This window comes from Saccostrea echinata, unplaced genomic scaffold (genome assembly GCF_033153115.1).
Source record: "Saccostrea echinata isolate AGI-Se365-2 ecotype Australia unplaced genomic scaffold, CSIRO_AGI_Sech_v1 ptg000008l, whole genome shotgun sequence".
Lineage (NCBI taxonomy): Eukaryota > Metazoa > Mollusca > Bivalvia > Ostreida > Ostreidae > Saccostrea > Saccostrea echinata.
In genome coordinates, this window is record NW_026889757.1 from 3,261,973 (window position 1) to 3,286,542 (window position 24,570).

The window sequence follows — 24,570 nt, forward strand, 5'->3', positions numbered from 1 at the left end:
TCCTGCAGTGAGATTGGAACAAGCTCTAACCACTGCACCATGCGGATGACTTTTATCTGATAAATAGCAAATTGCTAAAGGGTTGTATCATCAGGCAGAAATGAAAACTTGACAGTAAAAATGTAATTTTAGAACAAGTTCAAGTACAGATACATCTGTAATAAGCATTATAAAATATCTTTAATCAGAACCCGAGTCTAAAAATAGGTTGCCATTTTTAAACTTATTCATCCCCCATGCATTTGCAGTGTATTCAGTTTTTACTTTTCTGAACTGGAGATAACTTTTCCCTTTAAAGTCTCCTTAAAATACACCATAAAAGTTCAAGTAAAATAAGTGAAAAATTCCTTGCAAGGAATTGGTGCCTGGTGAAAAGTAAGAACATCAAAGCATATTATAGACTAAGTCTAAAACTACGTCACAATCGCTTAAACTCACGTCGCACACTTCCGGTTGGGTAATATTAATGGCTGCAAAATGCAAGTGCGCTCTCCTGACTTTGATGACAGTGGTCAGTGTCGTATAATATCCTGACATCATCTTGGTTTCCTCTCTCGAGCTCCGACGTTTCACAGGCAATCGATAGTGTTTTACTCTCGGAAGGCTTTCTGGAAAAATAAAAATGACGCAAAAAATCGCAATTTAGTGAGCACTTAAGCTAGGTCTGAACGTGTTATTTATCAGCCTAAAGAAAGGCGTTATAAATAAGTGATATTTTACAAAGTTACAGGCTTTCGTTAATAGATACAGTATATCTTTTCATTGGAAAGAGATCCATATTATAGTTTTGCATCTTTGTTTTTTAAAGGATATATATATATATATATATATATATATATATATATATATATATATATATATATATATATATATATATATATGTCTTCTCAACGCAGACATGTAATGTAATGGCTAAATGTCAAGGTGCTTTAAATTGACTATTTTTTGAATATTGATTACTCTTTTGTCTACGTAGGATGTGATCATTTTTCTACATGTAATTGGAGCGACCATTAAAGTTTAAATTACTTGGATATTTTTTTAATGCCATTATAATGAATTAATAACTTTGCCATATTCTTCCATTGGCATGTACAATGAATATATACAATGAATGATCAATTGTAATCAGTATTTATTTGACCATCAGATTTGACCACATACGTGTAGCTCTCCGTCTTCATAAATGAGAAAGAATATTTGAGAGCTGTTGGACATGGTTTTTCTTGATGGAATAATATTGATACACGTCAAGACAATTTTGTGTCTAGTGCCACTTTCTGCGCTGAAGGGAGGGAACTCCGTTTCCAGCCGAACGAGTTTGATCTTTTTAAATCTGACATCCGAAAGATAAACAGAGGCGACAGACAGCTAATTCACCATGATCGATGCTATAACGTGATTACTACAAACGTTATAAACTCAATCAAATAAGCCAATTATGCACATCGATTGATAGTTTATACTTGATTGTCCCTCCTCATTAAGGCATTATTTTGCTGAAGGGGACAACCATGATATTAAAGATGAGGAATTTTCCAGCGAGCTGGAGGAAGAGGAGAGAGAGTATTGGCTTTCAGACTATCTCTGTAAATGTGATTATACCCTTTTAGATTTAGAAAGAAGTTGTCTAAGCTCTAACATTATACTGCCACATATGAATTGTCAGATATGAATGAAAATCAATTGCTGGCTATTTGCAGTTAGCATGTTTTGCTCGTGTTACGATAACACAATAAGAGCTAAACTCTTATCGTTAAACGTACAAATAGCCCATTGAAAATGGTGACATCCTCTACGAGAGAAAAATGCTCTTGATGTCACTCTCTACTTTTGTCTTCATGACAAAAAAATGTAATTATGCGTAAAGAATAAGTAGAAAACAAGCTAATTCAGGGAATTTTATGTCCACCGCTTGAGGACAGACTTATCCAGAAATACAGCTGTACATGTAATCAGTATAACAAGTTTGCGACCTTGACTTTTGATTTTCAGCTTAAAACCATTAAATTGTTCCGAGAATTTTTCACTTATATAGAGACGTCACCAGGTACCGGTGAAGGGCTTCAAATTTAGACTTTTACTCGGCACTTCGGGCCATTGAGCAGTGAGGGTTCTTTATCGTGTAAACGCCTGCCATGACACGGGGCCTCGGTTTTTAAAGTCTCATCCGAAGGACCCGCAACTCTCACTTCAAAGTGCCGAGCGTATGGCGAAGGAACAGTTGCTACCTAATTTTTATTCGACTTATGTCACTCGCGGCCGTGATTCGAACACACAACCTTCCGATCACGCGGATCAACAATAATGTTTTAGCCATAGACAGCATTAAAGTGAGTCTAGAAACCTTTTCATACCATTATGAACTTGTGATTAAACATTTCAGTTTTTGGCTTCAAAATCAATAAGGGTGTTTCGAAAATAGAGAGGATCGTCACATTTAGTTAATTGCAAAAGTTCAAAGAGAATTAAAGATAAAATCTGAAAATCATTATTTGCAAGAGTGAATTTCTAACCTTGATCTTTGGCCTAATAATCAATAGGGGTCTTTTTAAATCATTGGGAGTTATGATTAAACAAAAATTATTACAAAAGTTATTGGACTTGGTAATGTTATTCATTTGGTGATATGATTGTCACACACGACGAGGAGTTTCTTCATCAGAGATCTGCATATAAATTTGATATTCCTAGCATGATTCAAAAACAAAAAACAAAAAAAAACAACAAAAAAACCTCAATATTTTGAGGTCATATTTATACTTGTCAGAAAAATTCTAATTAGAGGTGAAACAGTTTAAGAGTCCTCTACTGGCAACATATTGTTTAGAGTAGCTAAAAGAATCTGAAATGTAGGGGTTTTATTATTATATTGCTTACCCTTATACCTTTACAAATGTAAGTTTCTGCATGAATATGTTTATAATTAAAGCTAAACCAACTTTCAAAGTACTGTCATGTTTTTAATTTTGAATTAATCTGGGTGGAGTTATTACAGAAGTTGAAATTAAACACATTTCTTCTTTTTTAATTTTTTATTTTATCAGGTCATGGTACATAACCTATTGGTAGGGCGTTCGCTTCGTGATCGGGAGGCCCGGGTTCAATACTCGTTCGCCGCACCGCGTCAAACCTACTTGTAGGTGGTGACTGTCCCTTTGCCAAGCTCCTAGAACTATGAGTGAAAGTCTTGGGTCTTTCGGATGAGACCTTAAAAACCGAGGTCTCATGTCACTCTAAAGAACACTCACTGCTCAATGGGCCTGGGTGCCAAGTATTTAAAGCCTTCCAATGAAATATATATAGTAATGCCTCTATTTGAGAGAAAAATATTCGAATTGGACGCAAAACAACATATAAAATAAATCAATCAAACTTTGTTTTTAATTATTGCCCACCCAGGTAATTGAAAAATTACGAGACAGTATAGATCTAGTGGGAATCATTATTAACTGAAATCTTAAAAAAAAATCAGCATCTATCACATATCAGTGACTTTTCGATTAAATGAAATATAGAAATAGATAACATAAAATTATTTTGTTTTTTGACTAGATTCTTAATTCGTTCATAAAAATATCTTATAGGTTTTAAGACCACATTACGAAAAGATTACGATTAGGTTTTATTTCTGTTCGTTGTAGAAGAAAGATTTTTTTCTTTTAATCAAGTTTCTGTTTATTAATAAATGTGTTGACAAATCTAGACATGTGGTTCACTTATCGAGCATTTGTATGTATTTTCTGTATCCCTGCGCTAATATTTGCCACCCTACCGTGAGTTTTATCATATTTGCTCAATATCATTCTGTTCCGATCCCATTAGGCCATTGAAAAGACTGCGATACCTAATGGAAATCTGTTAGCATGGAGACATTAGCATAGCATGCTGGAATCATTTCTATGCCCATTCTTAGCTATCGACCTGGAGAGAATCCACCAAATGTATTTTATCCTCAGATTTATTAAAATCGCGTAGTCCCACGAAAAGTCGTTAATAACAAACCGACGGTAGAAATCAACGATTTCTATAAAGCATTTACAGGGCTCTAAACCACAGACTATATCTGGTAAATATTGATCTCACTTGGGAAATATACGGTTTTCAAGAACGAAATACACTGTACATTTAATACATTTTAAAACGTTTTAGTAACAATGGGACTTACCGATGCATTTTGCTCAAGCTCCTTGTATGAAGACTTAGATAGAAAAAAAATTCTTAAAGGAATTCTCTACATATACTTCGAGAGAAAACATCATTTTTGAGCTCTTGAGACCATATTTTAAGGAAATAATAATTGTCAATAAGAACATTAAAAATATCATTTACGCGATTTATTACCATACATTTACAAAAAGATATCATAAAACGTTTAGATAATATCTTACGGAAGGTACCATACAGGACAAAATCATCTAAAGAAATGTCTTAGAATTAGAAGCAGTTGCATTAATTGCATTATCAAAAATGTTTCTACTTAATTTCCTTAATAAAGATCAATCTTTTACGAGTATATACTCCCGGACTATAGAAAAGACAATCTACAAATCTACCCCGCATACTTTTATTTTGATCATAATTCTTGGAATCAGGCAGCTGTAAATATCTGATATACATGTATTTACAAATCTATCAATAGCTTGGACTTTCAGTGGGCGCTGGCCTGCGTATATTTTACTGAGTTTAGTTGGTGCAAACATTGTTTCATGCGATTACGCAGCAAAGCATGAAAGACCACATTGTTGGTAGAAATATTCTTTTTTTTAAACCGATGCGTTTAACACTGCATGTAATGTTCTCTGCACTTTTGATGACGTAACTTTTTTTCTCTCTGCGTCCAAAACGGCTGTACGGCAGTCATAAATTTCTAAATGAACAATGTTTTGTGATAAAAATCAGAATGAAAACATCGTTTGTGGAAACGGTGATAATAAAATAAAACATTTGCAATACTTTTCTTGAGAACTTGAGATGCTTTGTCTCTCTGTGGCAAATCTCTAATTCCAAACACTTATCTAACAATTGATAAGACATAAAAGAAATGGAAGTCTGACTTACTTTCCCTATTTTATGACAAAGAAAAAGAGTTGTGTATTTAAATTGTCGGAGGAACTGTCTTCAAAATGACAACATATATTTAAGTCTTTACTTGCATTCTTAGACATCAGCATATTTTCGAGGCCTTGTGGGAGACATTTTTATGAATTTTATTGACGGCAGAATTTGATGTTCATGTTACTTAAGAAAACTGGGGGAGTTTTGACTTATTTTTTAAGTATTAACTAAGATATTCTGTGCAGTATAATTTACTGCAATAACTGAAGTACAGACATTCTAGAAACAATATATCTGCAGCTTTATTATTCAGCCCCCTAAATGCTTCAAGGCGAGAGACACAACTTCGTTTAAAATTCAAAATTATGTAAATGCATTAATGAATCAAAATTGTAAAATTGAGAAATTCACTTTGATATTCTGTCGGAATATAGACGAATTACAATCGACGCAATGAATAATTTTTTAATAATTTGAAGACCGTTATCGATTTTGATAGAGTTTAGACAAATTATCTGAAAAGTTAGGATTTTGGAGGATTGTCATGTTCTAAATTTTGTATTTACTCCCACCCGGTAAATTCAAAATTTAGAACATGACAGGATGCCACGGAGTTTGTAAAAAAAAAAATCACATTTTAATGTGTTTGTAATAATAGTATTAGGCTATTATCACAGTACATCATGATATCATGACTTATTAATCATGAACTGATAGATCAATGAATCTGCAAAGACTAATTAGGCTCTGAAACTATCTTTCATTTTGTTTCAATAGATTGAGCCGATTTCAATTCAAAAATATTGCTAAAATATTAATATCTATGGAGTACGACATTGTATTTCTGGTTTAAATCTTCCCCTGTGAATAAGTCCAACAGATGACGTACGAAATTGCATTTTTTTTATTCATCATCAGGAAAGCATATCCTTCAAGGAAATATATTAATCCAAAAGTCAATTGTATTAACATATAGATATCGAACGTAGATAATGATGTACACGTAAAGAAAATACTATCGTTGTCTATTATAGATCAAATTATCTGACAAAATGTCTACAGACGTGTCGTAAACAATATTTATGAAAAAAGATACATTTCCTATGTACACTAAGATTGCCTACAAATAAGACTTATTTTGTACATTGATCACTGCATTGAAGGTACTATTATTTCACTAGTACATGACAAAGTTCCAAAACCTCTTAAATTTAAGTAATCTGTAAGTTTTTTCAGCAAGAACAGAAAATATTAAATTATATTGAAATTACAAGAATGTAATGAATCTTAGCTCACATGAGCCAAAGGTTTACTTTATACATAAAATAATCCTGTATATAAACCAATTTATTGACTTAATATGTCTTATTTGAATCATATCTATATAAGGTAGAGACCTAGTACTTTAATTTCCTAAAAATTCTTCCTCCTAAGAGTCCAAGTATTGGAAAACGGGATTTGTGAAATTGCAATGTTCTTGAATTTTGTAGAAAAACATTGCTGATTATGTATTAACTGACAGTGTAAATTCAAATTTGTTAAAATCATGGCACTCGGGGATATGGTGGACCACAATAGAAGATCAAAGCTTTACATGGGAATATGTTGGGAAAAAATGTTTATAAATCTTCTCTTTAATAGCAGGACCACTATTAGTGATATTAATATGCAAACATTCCTTGAAAAAAAAGGTCGCAAGAATTCAAGTTTGTTCAAATCATGACACCTGTGGGTGGGCTGCGGACAATAGCGGATCAGATTTTCACAAACAAATATACATGTATAGGAAAAAAAATGTTTACAAATCTTCTCTAGAACAACAAGACCATAATTATTAGTTGTATTAATACGCAAGCATTCTCAGGTGGTGTAATTCAAGTCTGTTCAAAACATGGCCCCCGAGGATATCAAAATTTTTGCACTGGAATTAAAGGGAAAAAATCTTTCAAAAAAACTTTTTGGAAAGAACAGCAGGGCTTTGACTAGTCATATTACTACACAAGGATTCCCAAGTTGTGGAGATTTAAGCTTGTTCAAAGCATGACCTCTGCGGATATGGTGGCACCGTAATAGAAGTAAAAAATTAACATGGGGATTTTACAAAATCGCCCTTACACGAACGATAGAGTCATGATTTAGTATAAATATCAGTATGTAATCATCGTTAGTCAGGTCATGTAGATTCAAGTATTTGAGCCCTGGGCGTAGGGTGGTGCCACAACTGAGAATCAAAGAAAAAAAATCTGTTAAAATATCTTGTAAAGAATAATACGATCATGATAATCATATAGATGTGCAAGCATCCTCAGGTAGTTAAGATTCAAGTCTGTTCAAATCATTGACCCTTGGGGTAGGTTGGGACCAGTGTTCTGAAGAACAGTAGGACATAGTTGACTCAGGTGAGCGTTGTGGCCCATAGACCTTTTGTTTTTACTTCGTAATTATAAGTTCATATCCAAGATTTGCAGTTAAAGGAGACAGCATATAGGGAGCATACATGACTAAATATCCTTACCAGGACTGTAGAGCTCGGCATATGTCAGCTGTGAACTGCAACTGAGAGATTGATTAAACTTCTTCGGCCTGTAATTAACATATTTGTGGAGACTCGTCGCTGACTCTCTTATTTCACATCTGAGAGAGTTTGTGACACGTGCCTTCCAAAATGAGACTTTCCAGTTGGCCTGATCGTCCCAGAGTGCGACCCGCGACAGAGAGCCCTCACAGCTCCATTTCCAGTCCTACATCGATCGTTTGGGGGTTCAGAAAAAGATGCTATAAATCAAACGCTGGTTATGAATATCATTATAAGCGCTCTATCTTTGTAGTCGTTGTGTTTTCGGTATAGTGCATTGCTATTTTGGCCGAAGTCTTCCATGCAATCATTCTCTGTCTCGGAGATTGCGAATTTGTAGATTCTTCCGTTGGGACGCCTTCTTCATTTATCAGTATGTATGACTTGACGTTAAGTGTCGAAATGTGGAGAGAGAACAAGAAAAAGAAATGTTTTATTACACGCCGATTTTTTCCGTGGTGTTGTTAAGTCGTATTTCTTGGGTTTCGGTCGCAAAACATAACATGGTATTTCGTGATCCCCCTCTGTGTTTAGATAATGGAAGTAGTTAATACTTCTTTATATTCATAACTCTCAATCTGAGATGAACGGTGTGGGGAAGTTCAACATTATTATTTATATATAAGAGGAGACTAGTGTTGTTTTTTTTATGGCGCATGTGATTATTTAAGCGCCATTCGGCAATGGAAATTAATTTTGTTTGGAATAGAGATACATCAAGATGTATTTTATATTTTCAAACATCATTGGCTGTCGGTATATTTTGTTTACTTCCTCATATCGAAAGAATTGGTCTTCGTTTCCTTTACCATTCTGGAATTAGATTTTAGCAGAAGAGCATTGATGGAAAAAGACACTACTTCAACATTTCGTAGAGATTTCTTGCTGAATTTGGGCACTTAATAAAATAGAGTGAACAAATTGCTGGGTAGTGTTAAGTGTCTGCGAGCGTTAAACGACCTCTTTCATCAATACCTGTTTTGATCAGTGACGATCAGTTAAACAATATACCGCCATAACATGACAGCGTTTCAGTGACAGATTAAACCAACACTACTTGCGTGCCATGCTATTTGTACAGGGTGCCTATGCTGGCACCTGGATTAATGGACCCTTCTCTCTACCTGTCCCCAGTTTGTTTGGTTTAATACACACATTCATAACTTTCTAATGGAAGATTTCTCAATCATCGATAATGTAATCATGCAAACCCTTTGAAAAAATTGAAGCATGGATGTTATGGACTCTGTTCTATTGATAGCGGGATTTGTAATCCTGATAACCCATGATTCCTGTCTATCGGAAGTTTATGTGAAAGAAGCTGGACAACGAATTGTGGAAATCAAACAGGGTCAAGTAAGGGGTCGTGTTATTGGCTATCCCAAAGATCCCACGTTCAAGGAAGTAGAGGAGTTCGCAGGAATAAGGTATGCTTCATTGAGAGGAGGTAGGACAAGATTTATGCCACCAGCCTCAGTGGTGAGAAAGTGGCAATATGTACATGACGCATCACATGTCAGTGAGGTATGTCCACAAAGCAGACGACCACCCTCCCCTCGATACCCAGAGGGCCACAGAGAACAAATTCGTCGCAGGATGTTCCATACCAACTACAGTCAAGAGGACTGTCTGACCCTCAATCTATATGCTCCAATTCAAGGTAGAGTCATGTATAATTTTTTCCTCTATTAACTTTACTTGTGATATTCAACATCTTGCAAGATAATGAAAAAAAGACTGCACTCAATGAATCGATCTTGAAACTTTCATCGCCTTTGACATTTTAAAAAGAGAAATGCTACAAAAAATCGTTAGAAAATCATGTGCTATTGCACTTCATCCTGGAAATCAGTTAAAATTATGACGATCGTCTTTAAAACGTGCAAAATTAATGATGAAATGAAGTAACCAGTTATTGATTATGACGGTCTCTTGTCGATTTAATTAGTGTAGTTTTGTCTTTAATCGACTTCATAAGGCAATTACTTAAGAATGAAATAACTTTCGCGATCAACTATCAGCACGGTCTTGTGGCACCAAAGATTAATATCTTGACAGCGATTCTCTAAGGTCATTAGAATGGAAGTTATTTCTGACTCCCAAAACCATCATAAATTTTTTACTACATACCTGGTAATCCTTTCCAATAAGGTGTAATTACTTATGATCAGAACTTAAGAATTATACAGTACATATGTTTTAAGCATCCAGTTTTCGGACAAGATAAATATATTACGAATGATGTTTACAATATGTTCATCTGATTGTAAGTTGACACCAATAAAAGAGAATTGATGTAGTTAGCATACACATTTAGGTGAAACTGACTTGTACATCTGTATTCGTCTTGTAAATTTATTGTTGTTACAAGGATTTCTCAATACCCGAAAAGAAATCCTTAAATTGAATATTAATTGGAACACGTTTTCTTCTTACCAACGCGTTTGCAGAAAAATAAATAATGATTTAATATAGTGAAATATATAGAAGAAAGAAAATTTTCAGATAATGGATAACTCGAAGTAAAGAATAAAGTTAATCTCTCTTCCGACACTTTTAAGCTATGACAGAACTTTTGAAGATTTGTACCTGAACTAAAACCTATAATTAAACGATAGTTTTACAACCCAATTACCAAATAGTTTATTTCGTGAGATTGGTGAAAATGACCAAAATCTATTACGAACACCAAATTCTAAAATCAGATTTAAAAGATATTAGTTGAAACAAGCTTTAAGTGGCAACTTCAAGGTTGTTAGGTATAAATTCCAAAATCATTAACCCGTTAATGCAGTATAATGATATCATAAAGGTTTAGAATTTAAAAAAAAGGTTCTGATTTTAAAAGTGATAGAAGGAAGATTACGCGTTTCAAGTACTATGATATTTTTTTCTTTCAGACATATAAACCCTCATTTGTACACGTATTTTGTAGTCGTTGAATATGAATAAAAATTACAATTTACATAAGATTGCGTTGCTTAGAGGACATGTATGCCTAATACAATATAATACATAATACAGTGTTAATACTAAAATGCTATCACTAATAGCAAAGAAAAAAGTGATAATAATAATAGTACACTTTAGACAACGGCGATATAAAATACCCTGAATATTAAATTTTATTGATGACAATTTTCATTAAATTCTCCATCAAATAAACCTCTCTAAATCAATAACGATATATCATCCTTGACTTTATCTCGAGTCGTTTAACTTACTGTAGCATTTTTACTGTTTGTAAAAAGGAGCCTAATGACAACCCGTTCAATAAATTGGTATTTGCTAGACCCATTGTCTTCAGTAAGAGTCGTCAATTGAATGAGACCGGGCCTCAATCAGATCTATATCGTTATATTTCCTATTATGATCTTGATAACAGTTATAAATACCCTAGCTCAGCATGGACCGCTCAGATAGCGGTAGTAAACATTACCCCTGTATTGGATTAGGACTGTAGTCAGAAAATCAACTCTGTACTGTATATTTCACTGTTATTGTTATTAATTATGTCAGTATTCTAAGATTTTGATGACTTTTTTGAGTAGCGGCAATTTTTGTTTTAGTTTTTTTTTTAATTTATTTTTATAAATTTATTTTTGGCTTTTATATGTGCATGTAGCTCCATACTGGTCAAAGACCAGAAGAGTACATTCGAAAGTAAGTGCCCGTCGTCCATCCGTCTGTCTGTGTGAACAATTTCTCAAAGTGTTACTCCTCCTACAGTTTTGGGACAGTTTAATATAACTTGGGACACAATTAGACAACACAAAGATGCATTATTCTGAGTTTCGGTTTTTTATTGCCATGATTACTAAAAATAGAAACTTCTGTGATTTTGTTTTAAAACGCTATTCCTTCTACAGTTTTATTCCGATTTCTATTAAACGAGACCGAGTCTAATTCCAGTGCGCTTGACTTTGCGCAGCTTTTTAGTTTCATGCAGTCGTATCTGCAACATAATACCTATCCAAGTATTGTAATTGTAATACAAAATTAACATTATCTGTAACGTTTATGGGTCTTAAAATGTGCGTTTAAGACAATATTTAGGAATAAATGCTGAAATGGCTTTCACGACGTCACTGTTTTCCGGTTCTGTAAGCTATGCACATGACGCCGAAGAATGACGCTTGACTCGCTTGAGTATTTAAGACGTCCATGGATATTTTATTAAACACTGTTGACAGAACATCAAAAGAAACATACCAACAATCTGAACATTGTTATTTTTTTACCAAAATAATTCATCTCCGCCGATATATACATAATGTATGCCGCAATATGGCAAATTTAGAGGCATTGGGAAAAATTAACTTTGTAATAATTCATAGACCAAACTAGATGGTCACCTTTTTTTGAAATTTCACAATTTGATGATTTTTTACAAAAAATTTCATGTGTTTGACTGAAAACGAAATCCCTAGGGCAGAAATACAAAAAAATATTAAATTTGATAATTTAGCGCTTTTCAAACAAATTCCCATAGGGTCCAATAGTAATATTTGACAACTTTTTAGATGGCCCTCTTAGAAATCGGGATGGTAAACATTTGATTTTTTTATCTTAAAATAATTAATATAATAGTAAAAATTCATTCAAGAAAATTTATCCAAATATCTAGGGTAGAAATAATTAGACTCGGCCTCGTTAACTGGGTACACAAGGTAGACAACACGAAGATACATAATTCTGTATATCGGTATTAGATTTTAATGAGCGGTGTTGCTATGGTTACTTGAAATAAAAATTTCTTGAAATATTTTCCTATACTGTCCCTACAGTTTGATCTGATTTCATTGAAACTTTCTACACAAGTAGACGTTTTGGTCTGATTTCACTAAAACAAGTACATATAGGCTTCATAAAGATGCACAATGCTGTTTATCGTTTTTGTTGTTGTTGTTGTTTTTGGTTTTAACAAACGGTGTTGCAGTGGTTACTAAAAAAGAGAAATCTGTGAAATTCTTTCAAAAGGCTACTCCTACTATATTTTTGTCCAATTATAATTAAACTTGCCTTAAATAGAGACAAAGGAGACTATAACAAGTATCATTTTTATGCATTGCTGATGCCATAGTTTGAAGTCCAAGTGGTACTTTCTTCTAGCTTTATTAAGTAAAAACCAGTAGAGTTACAGTCTAGCTCGTCAGAGACTTATTTCTAATACTGACCATATAAAAAGGATGGAAGTTTAAACGTCACATTTTGAAAAAAAAAAATATAATTTGATATTCAATTTAAAATACATGTTAATGAACAAACTTAACAGATAATTGCTGATAAATGACGGTTCACTACTTATTAAACCTTGATTGCTTATGAAGCTCAAAGTATGTCTCAACTAATTTGTGATTTATGAAACAAATTGGGATGCTATAGAGTTTCTTTCATTTTTATTTTTTGAATTATTTTGCATGATTTATTTCTATATGATTGCAATAATAGTACCGATATTTCTTAGAATGCAACACTTTGTGAGAGGCAACAATTTCCCAATCTAGTTTTTTTTTATGAGTGCACACTCGCGCTCTGACCTGTCTGTCATCAGGCAGTGTGTAAACAAGAACCTGATATTTCTCTGTGAAGTGCTCGCTTTGCCTGCATGTGGTGGTCAAGAGTAAGCTAGGGCTTGGAATGACCATAGCTCTATCACACTTAACATCTTTCACTTGATGTTTTCCTGGTGTAATAAGGCACTGTGTATCGTTGATGTCTAATTGTCCATGACTCGCATCAGGACGAAAACGAGACCTAAGATCGTCGGCCGTTCGATGCCACGCGAGGGAAACATAAGAAAAAACATAAAAACGAAGAGTTTCGCCAGCAAGGGTTTTATTACCAGAGAAATGAACTTTGTACCAAAGAAAGTCATGTATTTTACTATAAAATGCTACCTTAAGAAAAAAATCTATTTTAATTGAGTGTTATGCAGCAGTTGCCCTCGATGACTTGGTGAAATTTTAAAACCTCTAGGTCTTAATGAAATAGAATAGACAAACAATTAATAAATTTATAGACATATAAATTATGATACATTGTAAGTCTTTTCTATCACACTTAAGGCCGATATATGTTTTGAATGAACCTTGTGAATTATTTTTCTTTAATACTAACAATCACCGTATATTATTTAGAATATTTCATATGCAGAACTTCTCATCTGCAGAGTATCTTCACCAGGAAAGCAGAATTCTTTACGGCCATTATTGTCTAGAGTTTCAAAAGGAGGGCTTAAGATATCGTAAACTTTATGTTAAAATGACTATCCATCTTAAGTACATGTACTTGTATATTAATCTCACCAAAGCTTTTTGTGGTTCGATCGTTATATCTTTTTTAACCACCCACCAAATTAGAAATCTTTTACGTATGTCTTTGAGCAATGACTGATTCAGTATCACAGTAATTCTAGAGGTTTGAGAATATAATACAAAATGTTTTGAAGGAGAGTGGATAAGCGAACGAACGATTTTTTTGTCTCTTTAATAAACATTATCCCTTTCGATGAGCCTTTTTAATGTTATCTGATTATTGTCTAAAAACTGCATGTATTTTTATATTTTGAATCCTGGCATTTTTAGTGTCAGGGTATTCTTTCTTATATTGCTTTCTTAGGAAAGAAACTAGTTTCATCGTATGTACATTTTTCTGCGTACAGACGTAGAGAATTGATTTTAGAGTTCGGTGATATCAGAAACATCATTGAGGTTCCATACTCCACTAAGATCATTTAAGTACAATATTTTGAAATGCGAGTCCTAAATCAAAGAGCTCTTTTCAGATGTAGATCAGATATTATGTAACTAATCAAATTCAATGCACACGTACACCGTAAATCATGCTTCATCGATTTGGCCAACCATTGTGGCTTTTACCAAAGAAATTAATCTCAATGAAGAACATTTTAAAAGATATGTTTATCAGAAGCCTTAATTTCACCAAAAATCAGAACAAGCAAGCAAAAAGGGCGATTTTGGCGATGTCATTAATTGATGTAATTAACTGATGTCTGATAAGTGATCAATTGGAACTTTATAGAGAACTTTGTGATGTACATTGTCTGAGAGCATATTTCAACAATATTATTTTCCATTATTGTATTGCACTGGTAATCACCTCTGAATGCCCTCATTTGAAAGAGCATTTGATTAATATCTTTTACCATGTTTCCTATGGGAGAGATACAAGGTCTAGAATGATCATATTAATTTGAGAAGGAAGAAATTCTAATACATTGATGATAGTTGTAGATTTATTAATGTTTTAGGTAGAAGGTTTTGTTTTACGTTCACTGCATGAGAGTGGCAGGATCCATCACTTAATAATCCCTCAGTCTTTGTATTTGCATAAATTCTTTGCTACTTTTTTTATGAGAAAATTCAACCTGTTTAAAGTTGTGTAAAAGAATACACATGGTCTTCATAAAAATCTATTACTATAACATTTCGAATTCAATGGTATTGTAGTTTATTTAATTTAAAAAGACAAAGCGGAAAAAGAGAGCAATTGGGAATTTTAAAGTAAATTACACAGATCAATCATGATCACTTTTGTGTGTATCAACACTGTCCTTTCATAATGAACTGGAAACAACGATTCAGTTGGCGAATTGTCGATAATACAGATTAAATACTCTGCTTCATGTTTCACGACTCATTTGAATTTGGACAGTGGTTTTAATTTCTGTGATGTTCATATAGTATACATTTCTTTGCAAATAAGCCTGTAATTGGTAAAGTGGTCTTTTTTAAAAAGAATTGCAAATAAGCCCACGCTTGCAGTTGATTTTGTTTTATTACAAGCTTATCTGACTTATTTACTGTTAAAATAAACAAACATTAAAACATCGAAAATGGACGCAATTTAATAGAATTTAATTGGTATGCATCGATTTCTGATACTGTCGTAGGAAGCTTTTTTTTTTTTTACAAGATTGCATGTAAAACAGTGTCGTATGTTGGAATGTTTTTGATAATTGAAGCAGATCTGGCACGTAGAACTAAACTGGACAAAGGGCAAACCATTTAAGGTTTCATTTTAAGGTTACAATGTGATAGCCACGGTATCTTACTTGAAGATATAACATAAATTAAATCAATTGATCTATCCTGTCCAGCATAAAATTTTAAGAGGATTTATTTGTAATTTAAAAGTGCAAGACGAAGTTACATAAAAATATGGTATTTGCGATGCAGTGAATACGTCTCTGTGGTAATTCTTAGAGAATTAAACATGACGCGTATATACAATGCAGGTGCGTGGTGAAGACAAGTGATAAATAGTATAGATAATTCAGGAATTAAAAGCTCTGTACAAACTTTATTACTAAACTTACAAACTATAATGCATATAATATTTCTTTTCTTACACTCAGTTTACATACTGACACGTGCATAATTTTTTATACAATTATAAATCTTTTCTTCTGTGTTAGTATAGTCTTCACACCATTTCTTCGTAAAATTTCAATATGACATGATAAACTAACATGATTTCAGTCCTTTGAACCATATTTAATACATTTCGTTAACATATTTTTGCAATTCGCTAATTATTAGAACAATCCATTAATTCCCCAAATTTAATACGTTTTTTGCAAGAATACTATACATTGTAGTAATATTTTATGTACAAGTTTTACTATCTAACAAATATACTATGGGCTCCGTAAAGTAATCCATTCTTAAAACTTTCATTTCTCCATAAAACATTCATGTGCATTTGAAGTACATGTATTTGTAGTTAAGCGAAGTCATTGATGACAGCTACCTTGAGGTTGTTTACTGCCAGAATGAATGACGTATGTAACCAACCAAATTCAATTTAAATTCCGAATCCTTGGAGGGTTTGAAACTCTCTTCATTTGCATCCTCACCTGCGAAAAATTTACATACATACATACGCGATCTACATCTGTATCTATTAGTACCTGAAGTACGTAGATTACATTCAGCAACTCCAATATTAATACCAAAAGTCAACCCCAAAAGGTGGAAAACCTCAAGTATTTTCTTACTACAGTTGTGATCTTAATTTTTTAAGTTTTCGGGTTCCAAAAGGATATCATGGGATTAATGTTTCTGACCGATAAGTAATTCTAGGTAGGGAACGAACTTGGTAAGCTTCTGCTAGGGTACTTAAAAATTCTGTCTCCAGGAACCTGCCTAAATACTGATAATTATTAGTGTATTATCACCAGCTTTTGCAAGTCATCCTTTTATAGTTATGGCATATTCAACAATCTAAGGTTTTTTTTTATACCATGAATTTGAAAAAATATGATTTTGCTGTCATGTTGCAAACATACCTTAACAGGGTGTACATTGTACATGTACATGTATTTTTTGAATTTCTTTTAGATTCATGATGACAATTAGTGAGAGTTTTCTGTTTTGATAAATGTTTGCAAATAGAAATGAAACTATTAAGTTGATAAAATTGTACATAAATGGATTTACTATCTGTGAGAAATTCTAATCTGTAAGTGACATAGCGATATAAGTGTTAATTAAATTGTCATTGATAACAAAAGTCTGAGTACTACAAATAAAAGAATTATAAACAGCTGCTGATAATCCTAAATTTTAAAATTTGTTCCAGTTTCATAGGAACTACAGTTAGCTAACAAATGTTATCGATTCACCCAGACATTTCATAAGCATTTGAAACAAAATGAATTGTTTTTAAAGACGGTAAAAAAAGATAAAATAAATTATAAAAAAAAATATATTTATTTCTGCTCGTATTGGAATCATAAAATAGCATGAATGCAAACAAAACATAAAATGAAAGCAAGAAACAATATCATTGGCGATAAAACTAGTTACTATAAAGCCACTGATTGAAAATTGAAATGATGCAGTAAAATGGCTTTTAAAATATCAATATTTGACAAACGTTTAGCTGCGAAACTTGCCACATATTGAAAGGGAAGAAGTAAATCTATTATACTTGAGTGTATAAAACAATGGAAAAAAAACGACAACAACAATGTGTCTTTTTTTTTTAATTGAAACTTTGTATATTGGACTACAATGATGATTGATCATTGCAATATGTTCATTATAATCGCTATTCATAAGCAAAAGAATCTGTTCCGGAGTGATGGTTGTGTAACATGAATAATGTCTTGTAAATTTTGTATTTACCGCCACCGAATTCAAAATTTACAACATGACAGTAATGCGGACTAGTATGTTTCAATGCCAAAGAAGAAATCTCTTCTTGTCGGCTTTATGTAAATATCAATGCATTATACGTATTTTTAGACTTTTGTGAGAAATGATCATTTTAAAGACTTTTAAGGAAATCGATGGAAGTTATTAAGCACAGCCATTTAAGAATTTGCGTGCAGAAAATGACATTCACAATATTCTGAGCTGAAATTGAAATCACAGTCGGTCACATCAAAAACAGCAGAGAGTGAAGGAACGTTATAAATTTTCACAAGCTTTTGATAAAGATTTGAACAGAAAAAATAAAGATTGTTTTTCAAAATAAAAAGTGAAGATTAATTTTCAATTGAATCACAGTACTATTGATGTCAATGGGCTATCGGGTTTTCTAACAGACATGCAACAAATCGTGATCGAATATCACATCATAGATTAATGAAATAATGTAAACCAGCATTGTAAGTTAGATAACTACGCGGTATTATTTTTCATTAATTGAGATTTGAAAGAGTCCGCCACAGATGTAAAGCACAGAGTGATACGACAAACTTCAGGCTTGAATTATTTGAAGAACAAGACAATTATTGAAATGGAAGAATAAAAATTGAAGTTTAACAGAATGATATAAAACAGAAGGAAATGGTAGTATTGAGCAAGGACACTGGAAAAGTTAAAGCTCTTGAATAAACTCTCAGTGGTTTACTGACAAATTCCATGATCTGGACAATATATTAGGTTGTTTTTTTTTTTTTTTTTTTGCTTGTAAGATTTTTTAAGGAAGTCGCCCCCCCCCCCCTTTTGGAACCGTTGCTACGGGCCTGTATGATGATTTATATTTCATATGTAGTCACTGTCACCATATTGCTGATTTAAGTACTGTACAGAAATAACGTGAAACAGTATTCATGCATATGTTATTGATAGTAAATGCAGATTTTCAGATGTAAATAGCGAAGTAATATCCAAAAGTGTTTAGATAGCGTAAGTGATTATTTTGGATATTGTGTAGATTTTGCTCTCGAGAGGTGATTGACATGCCCCTCTGAATATTGAAGTACATCGTATATAACCGTGAAATATAATTCATTTCGAATTACTTTCACTGATGCCCGCCGAGAAGTGGCACAAAAACTATGGAGAGTCAGTTCTCAATAAGATTTACGAGAAAACAAAAAACAGTAAATATCTAAACATAATTAAGCTTCGTAATTACATGGAGTGGATAGCCATGCATGAAGAACGGGGAGGTTTGTTAAGTAAATCACGCCTGACGTGTAGTTAGAGAACTCATTTCATAACAATAGCCGCGAGGGAAGCTCCTTAGGTGCCGCAAGAGAAGGATCATTCAATTAGATACCGCCGCCGAAAGGCGATACAATTTGTCAAAAATCGTTATAGCCTGGTACTTAAACAGCTAAATAATGAAAAAGCCGAAATCATAAATCATATTGCAAGTATCAATTTGTTGCCGTAATCGTTCATGTGCGTTGCTTTTCAGCTTCATTTACTCGATGTTTGCAAAAGCCTCACTTCATTACATATAAATACCCATTCCTTTCCAAATCATCAAGTTTTCATAAATAATGTTATAGGAAAAAAAAACAAGTTCTCATTTTCTTCTCTATGAAAACATATACATTCATTTAATATTATAGAATTCTTTGTTACTCTCTTGAATGGTTAAGTTGTCTTATTCTCTCTTTCTGTAACGGAGTACCACTCTCTTGACAGTTACTGTTAGGGTACCCGCTACCTTAAGTCATTATCATTCTTTCTTCAGTCACAGTAACTAGAGTACCACTCTCTCTGTTCTCACAAGGCACCATTTTCATTGGTCACTTTCTTATAAGTCATCTCAGAGCATCACTCTCTGATTGGTTTGAAACCATCGTCAGTCACAGCGTGCCATTCTCATCGGTCAAATTTAGGACACCACTCTTACTAAAATTACTATAAGGGTACCCTTTCTCTCTCTCATCAGTAACAACGATTTGCTTTTTATCAGTCACTGGGTGAGACTTTCCTCACTTACGATTATCCCATCATTCACAGTAAGGATACCATGCTTATTATAAACAGTAAGGAAACCCTTCTTATTATTCACAGAAAGTGAACCATTTTTATCACTTACAGCAAGGGTACCATTCTTATCATTCAAAGTGTACCATTCTTATCATTCGCAGTAAGGGTACCATTCTTATAATTTTTCAGAAAGTGTACCATTCTTGTCATTCACAGTAAGGAAACCATTCTTATCATTCACAATAAGGGTACCATTCATATCATTTACAGGGAGGGTACGATTCTAATCATTTACAGTAAGTGTACCATTCTTATCAGTCAAAGGTTACCATTCTTATCATTCACAGTAAGGTTACCATTCTTTTCTCTCAAAGGGTACCATACTTATCATTTACAGTAAGGGTGCCATTCTTATCATTCACATTTTGATTATTTGTATTTTGGACATTATTATTAGGATAGAAATTACTTTTCATGCTACAGTCAAAACATTTCCATCGCTAATAGTTTTTAAAAGTTTAAATCTCTACTCATGTATTTGATTTCATTCATATATGAAGTGAAGTAATTTTTGCAAGTGTAGCATTCGGATAATACGAAAATGTTGTAGACGTTTAGGTAAACGCATTGCAATAACTGCATACACGTATAATGCGTCCTTATTAATGCTGAAACAATCCATGGGGTAATATTAAGTAAGCCTCATAACGAATTATTCCTGAAGTAACAACAAAGTCAGTTTTAATTAGCCCCATCTGACAGAACAGTTTTCTGTTGAATTTGAATAATTGGCGTTTAAGTGAAGACATTTTAAAGCTTTGTTGTTGAGAATTTCAAAGACCTACCGTCTGCACTCCCTCTATTTTTAATCAGGAAACCTCGGAAAAAATGATTTGAAAAAATCTTTACCAAAAGAAATGAATATGTCATTGCTACTTTCATCTTCCAAATTGCATTATATATATTTGTCTACAGTCGAGTCTAAATAAAACGATCAGACAATTTTTTCGATTTACGGTGTCTTCCCCCCATTTATTTAATCGTCGGTTTGATTAGATGTGAATGCAGATGATGTATACCTCCAGTACAAGATGAAAGTTAGATACAATCCGATTTCAAATATAGTTTTGGTTTGGTAATAGACGCCATTTTGGATACATAAATTGCCTCTTCTTATCAAAATGTATATAAAGTGATAACAAATTACTGCATCTTAGAAGATTTACACAAGTGTTCGAGCAATTACGAGCTTTTATTTCGTCGAGCTATAATATTAATCGAAGACTGAAGTATTTCACAATTGTTAATAGAAAAAAAATTTAATCTAAGAATCAATTTTGTTGTCAGAAATAAGACTATTCAATTATATTCCTATTCTTTCAAATAGAAAAGACATTTTCCTATCTATTTATATTGTGAAAGGGTGTGCCACTGGATAAAGACACTCAATCATATAAAATCAAGCAGAATGAAATATATCGTTTGAAATAACAAGTAAAAAAAGTATTGCTTACTCTCTTTATCAAAATTATATCTCTTTGCTATAATTTTGTACCAGAATATGACTTGTTAACATTTTTCTTCCAATTTCTCGTTCACAAATTCGTCGACGCTGATAAATTGGTTTTTCGCTTTCTATTTGGTCAATGAGCAATATCTTTGTGTTCATTAGCATCCAAGGGATGGAAATGTGCACAAGATATTTCCACTTCCATTGCATTACTATTCTGACATTTTCAGCAAACGAGGTGTCACGTTCGTCGACTTCTTATTAGTACCAAATGACGATCTACTGGTGTAAATATTTTTGTAAACTACATTTTCCCCCTGCATTCTGGTGGCCGTGCAAATGTTTTGGTTTATGGTAAAAACATTTCTACGCATAATCGCTTGCGCAGCAGGAAGCTGTGAGGGGAGCTTGGCACTGACGCCATTTTTAATCGCATTTATTCTTTGATATTTTACATATTTCATGATATAAAAGAGACATGTAATGCATATAGCCATTTATACAATCACTATTGCAGACGTTGGAAGCTCTCTAATATCTTTACCATTTCACTTGAAAAAAAAAATCAAATACAGCTATGAGAACCCGTCCCTTGATACGACTTTTAATTGGCGATGGACGATTAAAAATTGAGAAAGGCAATCCCAATCGCTTTCTTTTGTTATTACTTCTAATACTGTTAAAGATTAACAGAAGATCGTTCGGAAGAAACTTGCCAATCTGCAATTTCTAGACCACCACCAAGTCGGCGAGATAATATAATTATCTGCGCTCTGCACATTGTGTCAAATTTTCGACAATTGCAGTTTATGCATTCAAAACTATCTGAAATGTACCTTTGAGTTGATCTTTTTGTATTGGTTATGTAAACTAATTTGAGATAATTTTGTAGAATTGATTACGTCCTATGTGCTCATTAATTAGATCTGTTACATCATTCTGTTAATGCATGCGTGCTCTAATTGGTCATTAGAGCTTTTAACATGGTTTATTTTATTCTGTCTATCATGAAACATGAAGTATTGTATCTAATGAACGAAAGAGATACTGGGCATTTAAAAGGTTTAATTGACGGACAAATACAATTTAAACATTTACGTATTTTTATTGATAGTATCAGTTTATTGTTATTCTCACTGTATTTAATTCCTGCCGAGAACCAGGCGCTCGCAATGTTTGTGATTGACCAGTAATCTTCTGAAATACTTTGCAATACGTGTGAGACAGTGTCAGCGCGATCTAAGTATGCATTACGTATTGGTCGTGTGGGTTTTTTCGCGTGTCAAGTGACAAGACTATTGAATAAAACGTCTTGGTGAAAACTAGGAGGTGTGAGAAGAACGACATCAAACGTCACCGACTTACTTATTTACACTCCTTGTATGCGTGTAATAATACTAAATTTGAAAAACCATGTAACAAATGTTCCTCTTTATAAAATCTCAGAGTAATTCTAAAGGATTGGTAACATTTTTGAAACTCGATTTTAAAACAAATCGCAGTTTGATAAGAGTGATGAGTAAATATATTCTAATCAACTCAAACAATATTTTATTCAGAATATAAAATAGACATAGACAATGTACATAAAGCGATTAGGCAGCATCTAGGTTAAGTATATTTGATCTCCATACTTGTTTATTCCCAGGCGAAAAAAATCTGTTACTTTTAACAATGTTACGGTTTCTGAACTTGGTGTATGTCAAACTATATTGACTTTAGTGGAGCATTAATTCGTTCCCATTTGGATTAAGACATTTGTAAAAATTATTTTTTTACCCCCCCCTCTCTCTTTCCCTCTCTCCATTAGTAATATAAACTTTACCTAACATGCATTAATCCTTTCACAAGGAAATTATTTAAAGTAGTATTTCCAAGGTTCGTCTCAAAACGTGTTTTAGTATTAAATGCCTATATGAAGAGACCAAGAAACTAGACTTAATGATAATCATAATGTAGCTGTAAATTGTAAAATCCAATATCCAGGCTTTTTTTAATTTCCTGCCCCTGATATGAAGTCCCTGTGATAAATATCAAGGGAGGTTTAACATCGCATGAACTGGTCTCAGACATTCTGTGTAGCGTGATAGATGCTTTTGGGTTCTTAACATCATTTTCTCATTGAATGAACCGGACTGGTTCATCTTTTAATTGCTAAGTCCAAGGCAATATGAAGCAGATTGATTCCGTTATACCGGGTTTATACCTCTGTTACACAGACATGCCCCATAAACTCGTGACAATTCCACTAAGTGTGATTGTCCAAAGTGATTACAACAAATTTTGTTATTTGTACCGTTTTTCCCTTTGTTGATTGTCAGTTACAACAGATATTACCTTCGCAAGGATAGTGCGTATTTGTTTTTAAAACATGTTTTATCGATTGATCTCTTAATACGATCAGAAATTCAGACAGTATTGGAGAAAAAGCAACATAATTCATATCTGTAACTGAAAGCATGTCTTAAAGGAAAGCAAATGTTAGAGATTAAAAATAACTAAAATATAAATTAAGCAGAGAAATAACAATAATAAAGACATCACATTATTTTTAAAAAAAAATTTTTCTTCAGTGATGGCATCCGTTTGATATGTGAAGTGTCAATGCCATCATAAATTCAAAAAACAGTAATTGAAGTATTGCATTTAGTTTTACTTCATTGTTGAATGATGACTTACATTTCAGTTCCACAAAGCACACTACACGTTCGTGTGCGAAATAATTGAATGGCGTGCATTATGAAATTTTCATGCATGCATCATGTTATATATGACAGTCCGAAATGCAAACAGTAATTATTTAATGCTCGTGCAGTATGCAATACTAGTGGTGAATTCGAAATGTAAACCTCTTTAAATTGAGAAAGTACATACATATAGCTCTTATGAATCTTTTGCCTTTGTTTCAGAGGTTTTAGTTAATTCTGTTCCAAAGATTTAATGTGAACAAACCTTCAGTTGTTTAACGCATTAGATTTTGCTTTTTACAAACAAATTATAATAATGACACACTAGTTTCAAAAATTATATCTTATGAAATTTTTATAGTTTTATTTGTTTTGTTTTTTTTTTTTAATTTCACTTCTATGTATTTCAAAATGATGTACAGAGAATTAGCTAACTACATTTAAAATGAAATTTCAGACGTGGGTCAAAATAAAATTGTTTGTAATAAAATTTTTGTTCGAACTGTTTTCTTAAACTTTTGTTTCATTTTGCCTACA

At 32.9% G+C, this 24,570-nt stretch overlaps 1 protein-coding gene across 2 annotated transcripts in view; it reads left to right on the top strand.

Annotated features, from left to right (window-relative positions):
* Window positions 1-24,570, top strand: part of LOC133180928 (neuroligin-2-like) — a 139,247-nt gene that overhangs the window by 63,812 nt on the left and 50,865 nt on the right. Inside the window, exon 1 of one of the 2 annotated variants that reach the window (XM_061315385.1) lies at window positions 8,123-9,293. The exons of the other annotated variant lie outside the window; for it this stretch is intronic. Coding sequence (XP_061171369.1) covers window positions 8,864-9,293 — 430 coding nt within the window. The 5' untranslated portion in view covers window positions 8,123-8,863. Of the gene's footprint in view, window positions 1-8,122; window positions 9,294-24,570 lie in introns of those variants that run through there. 2 annotated transcript variants of the gene reach the window in all.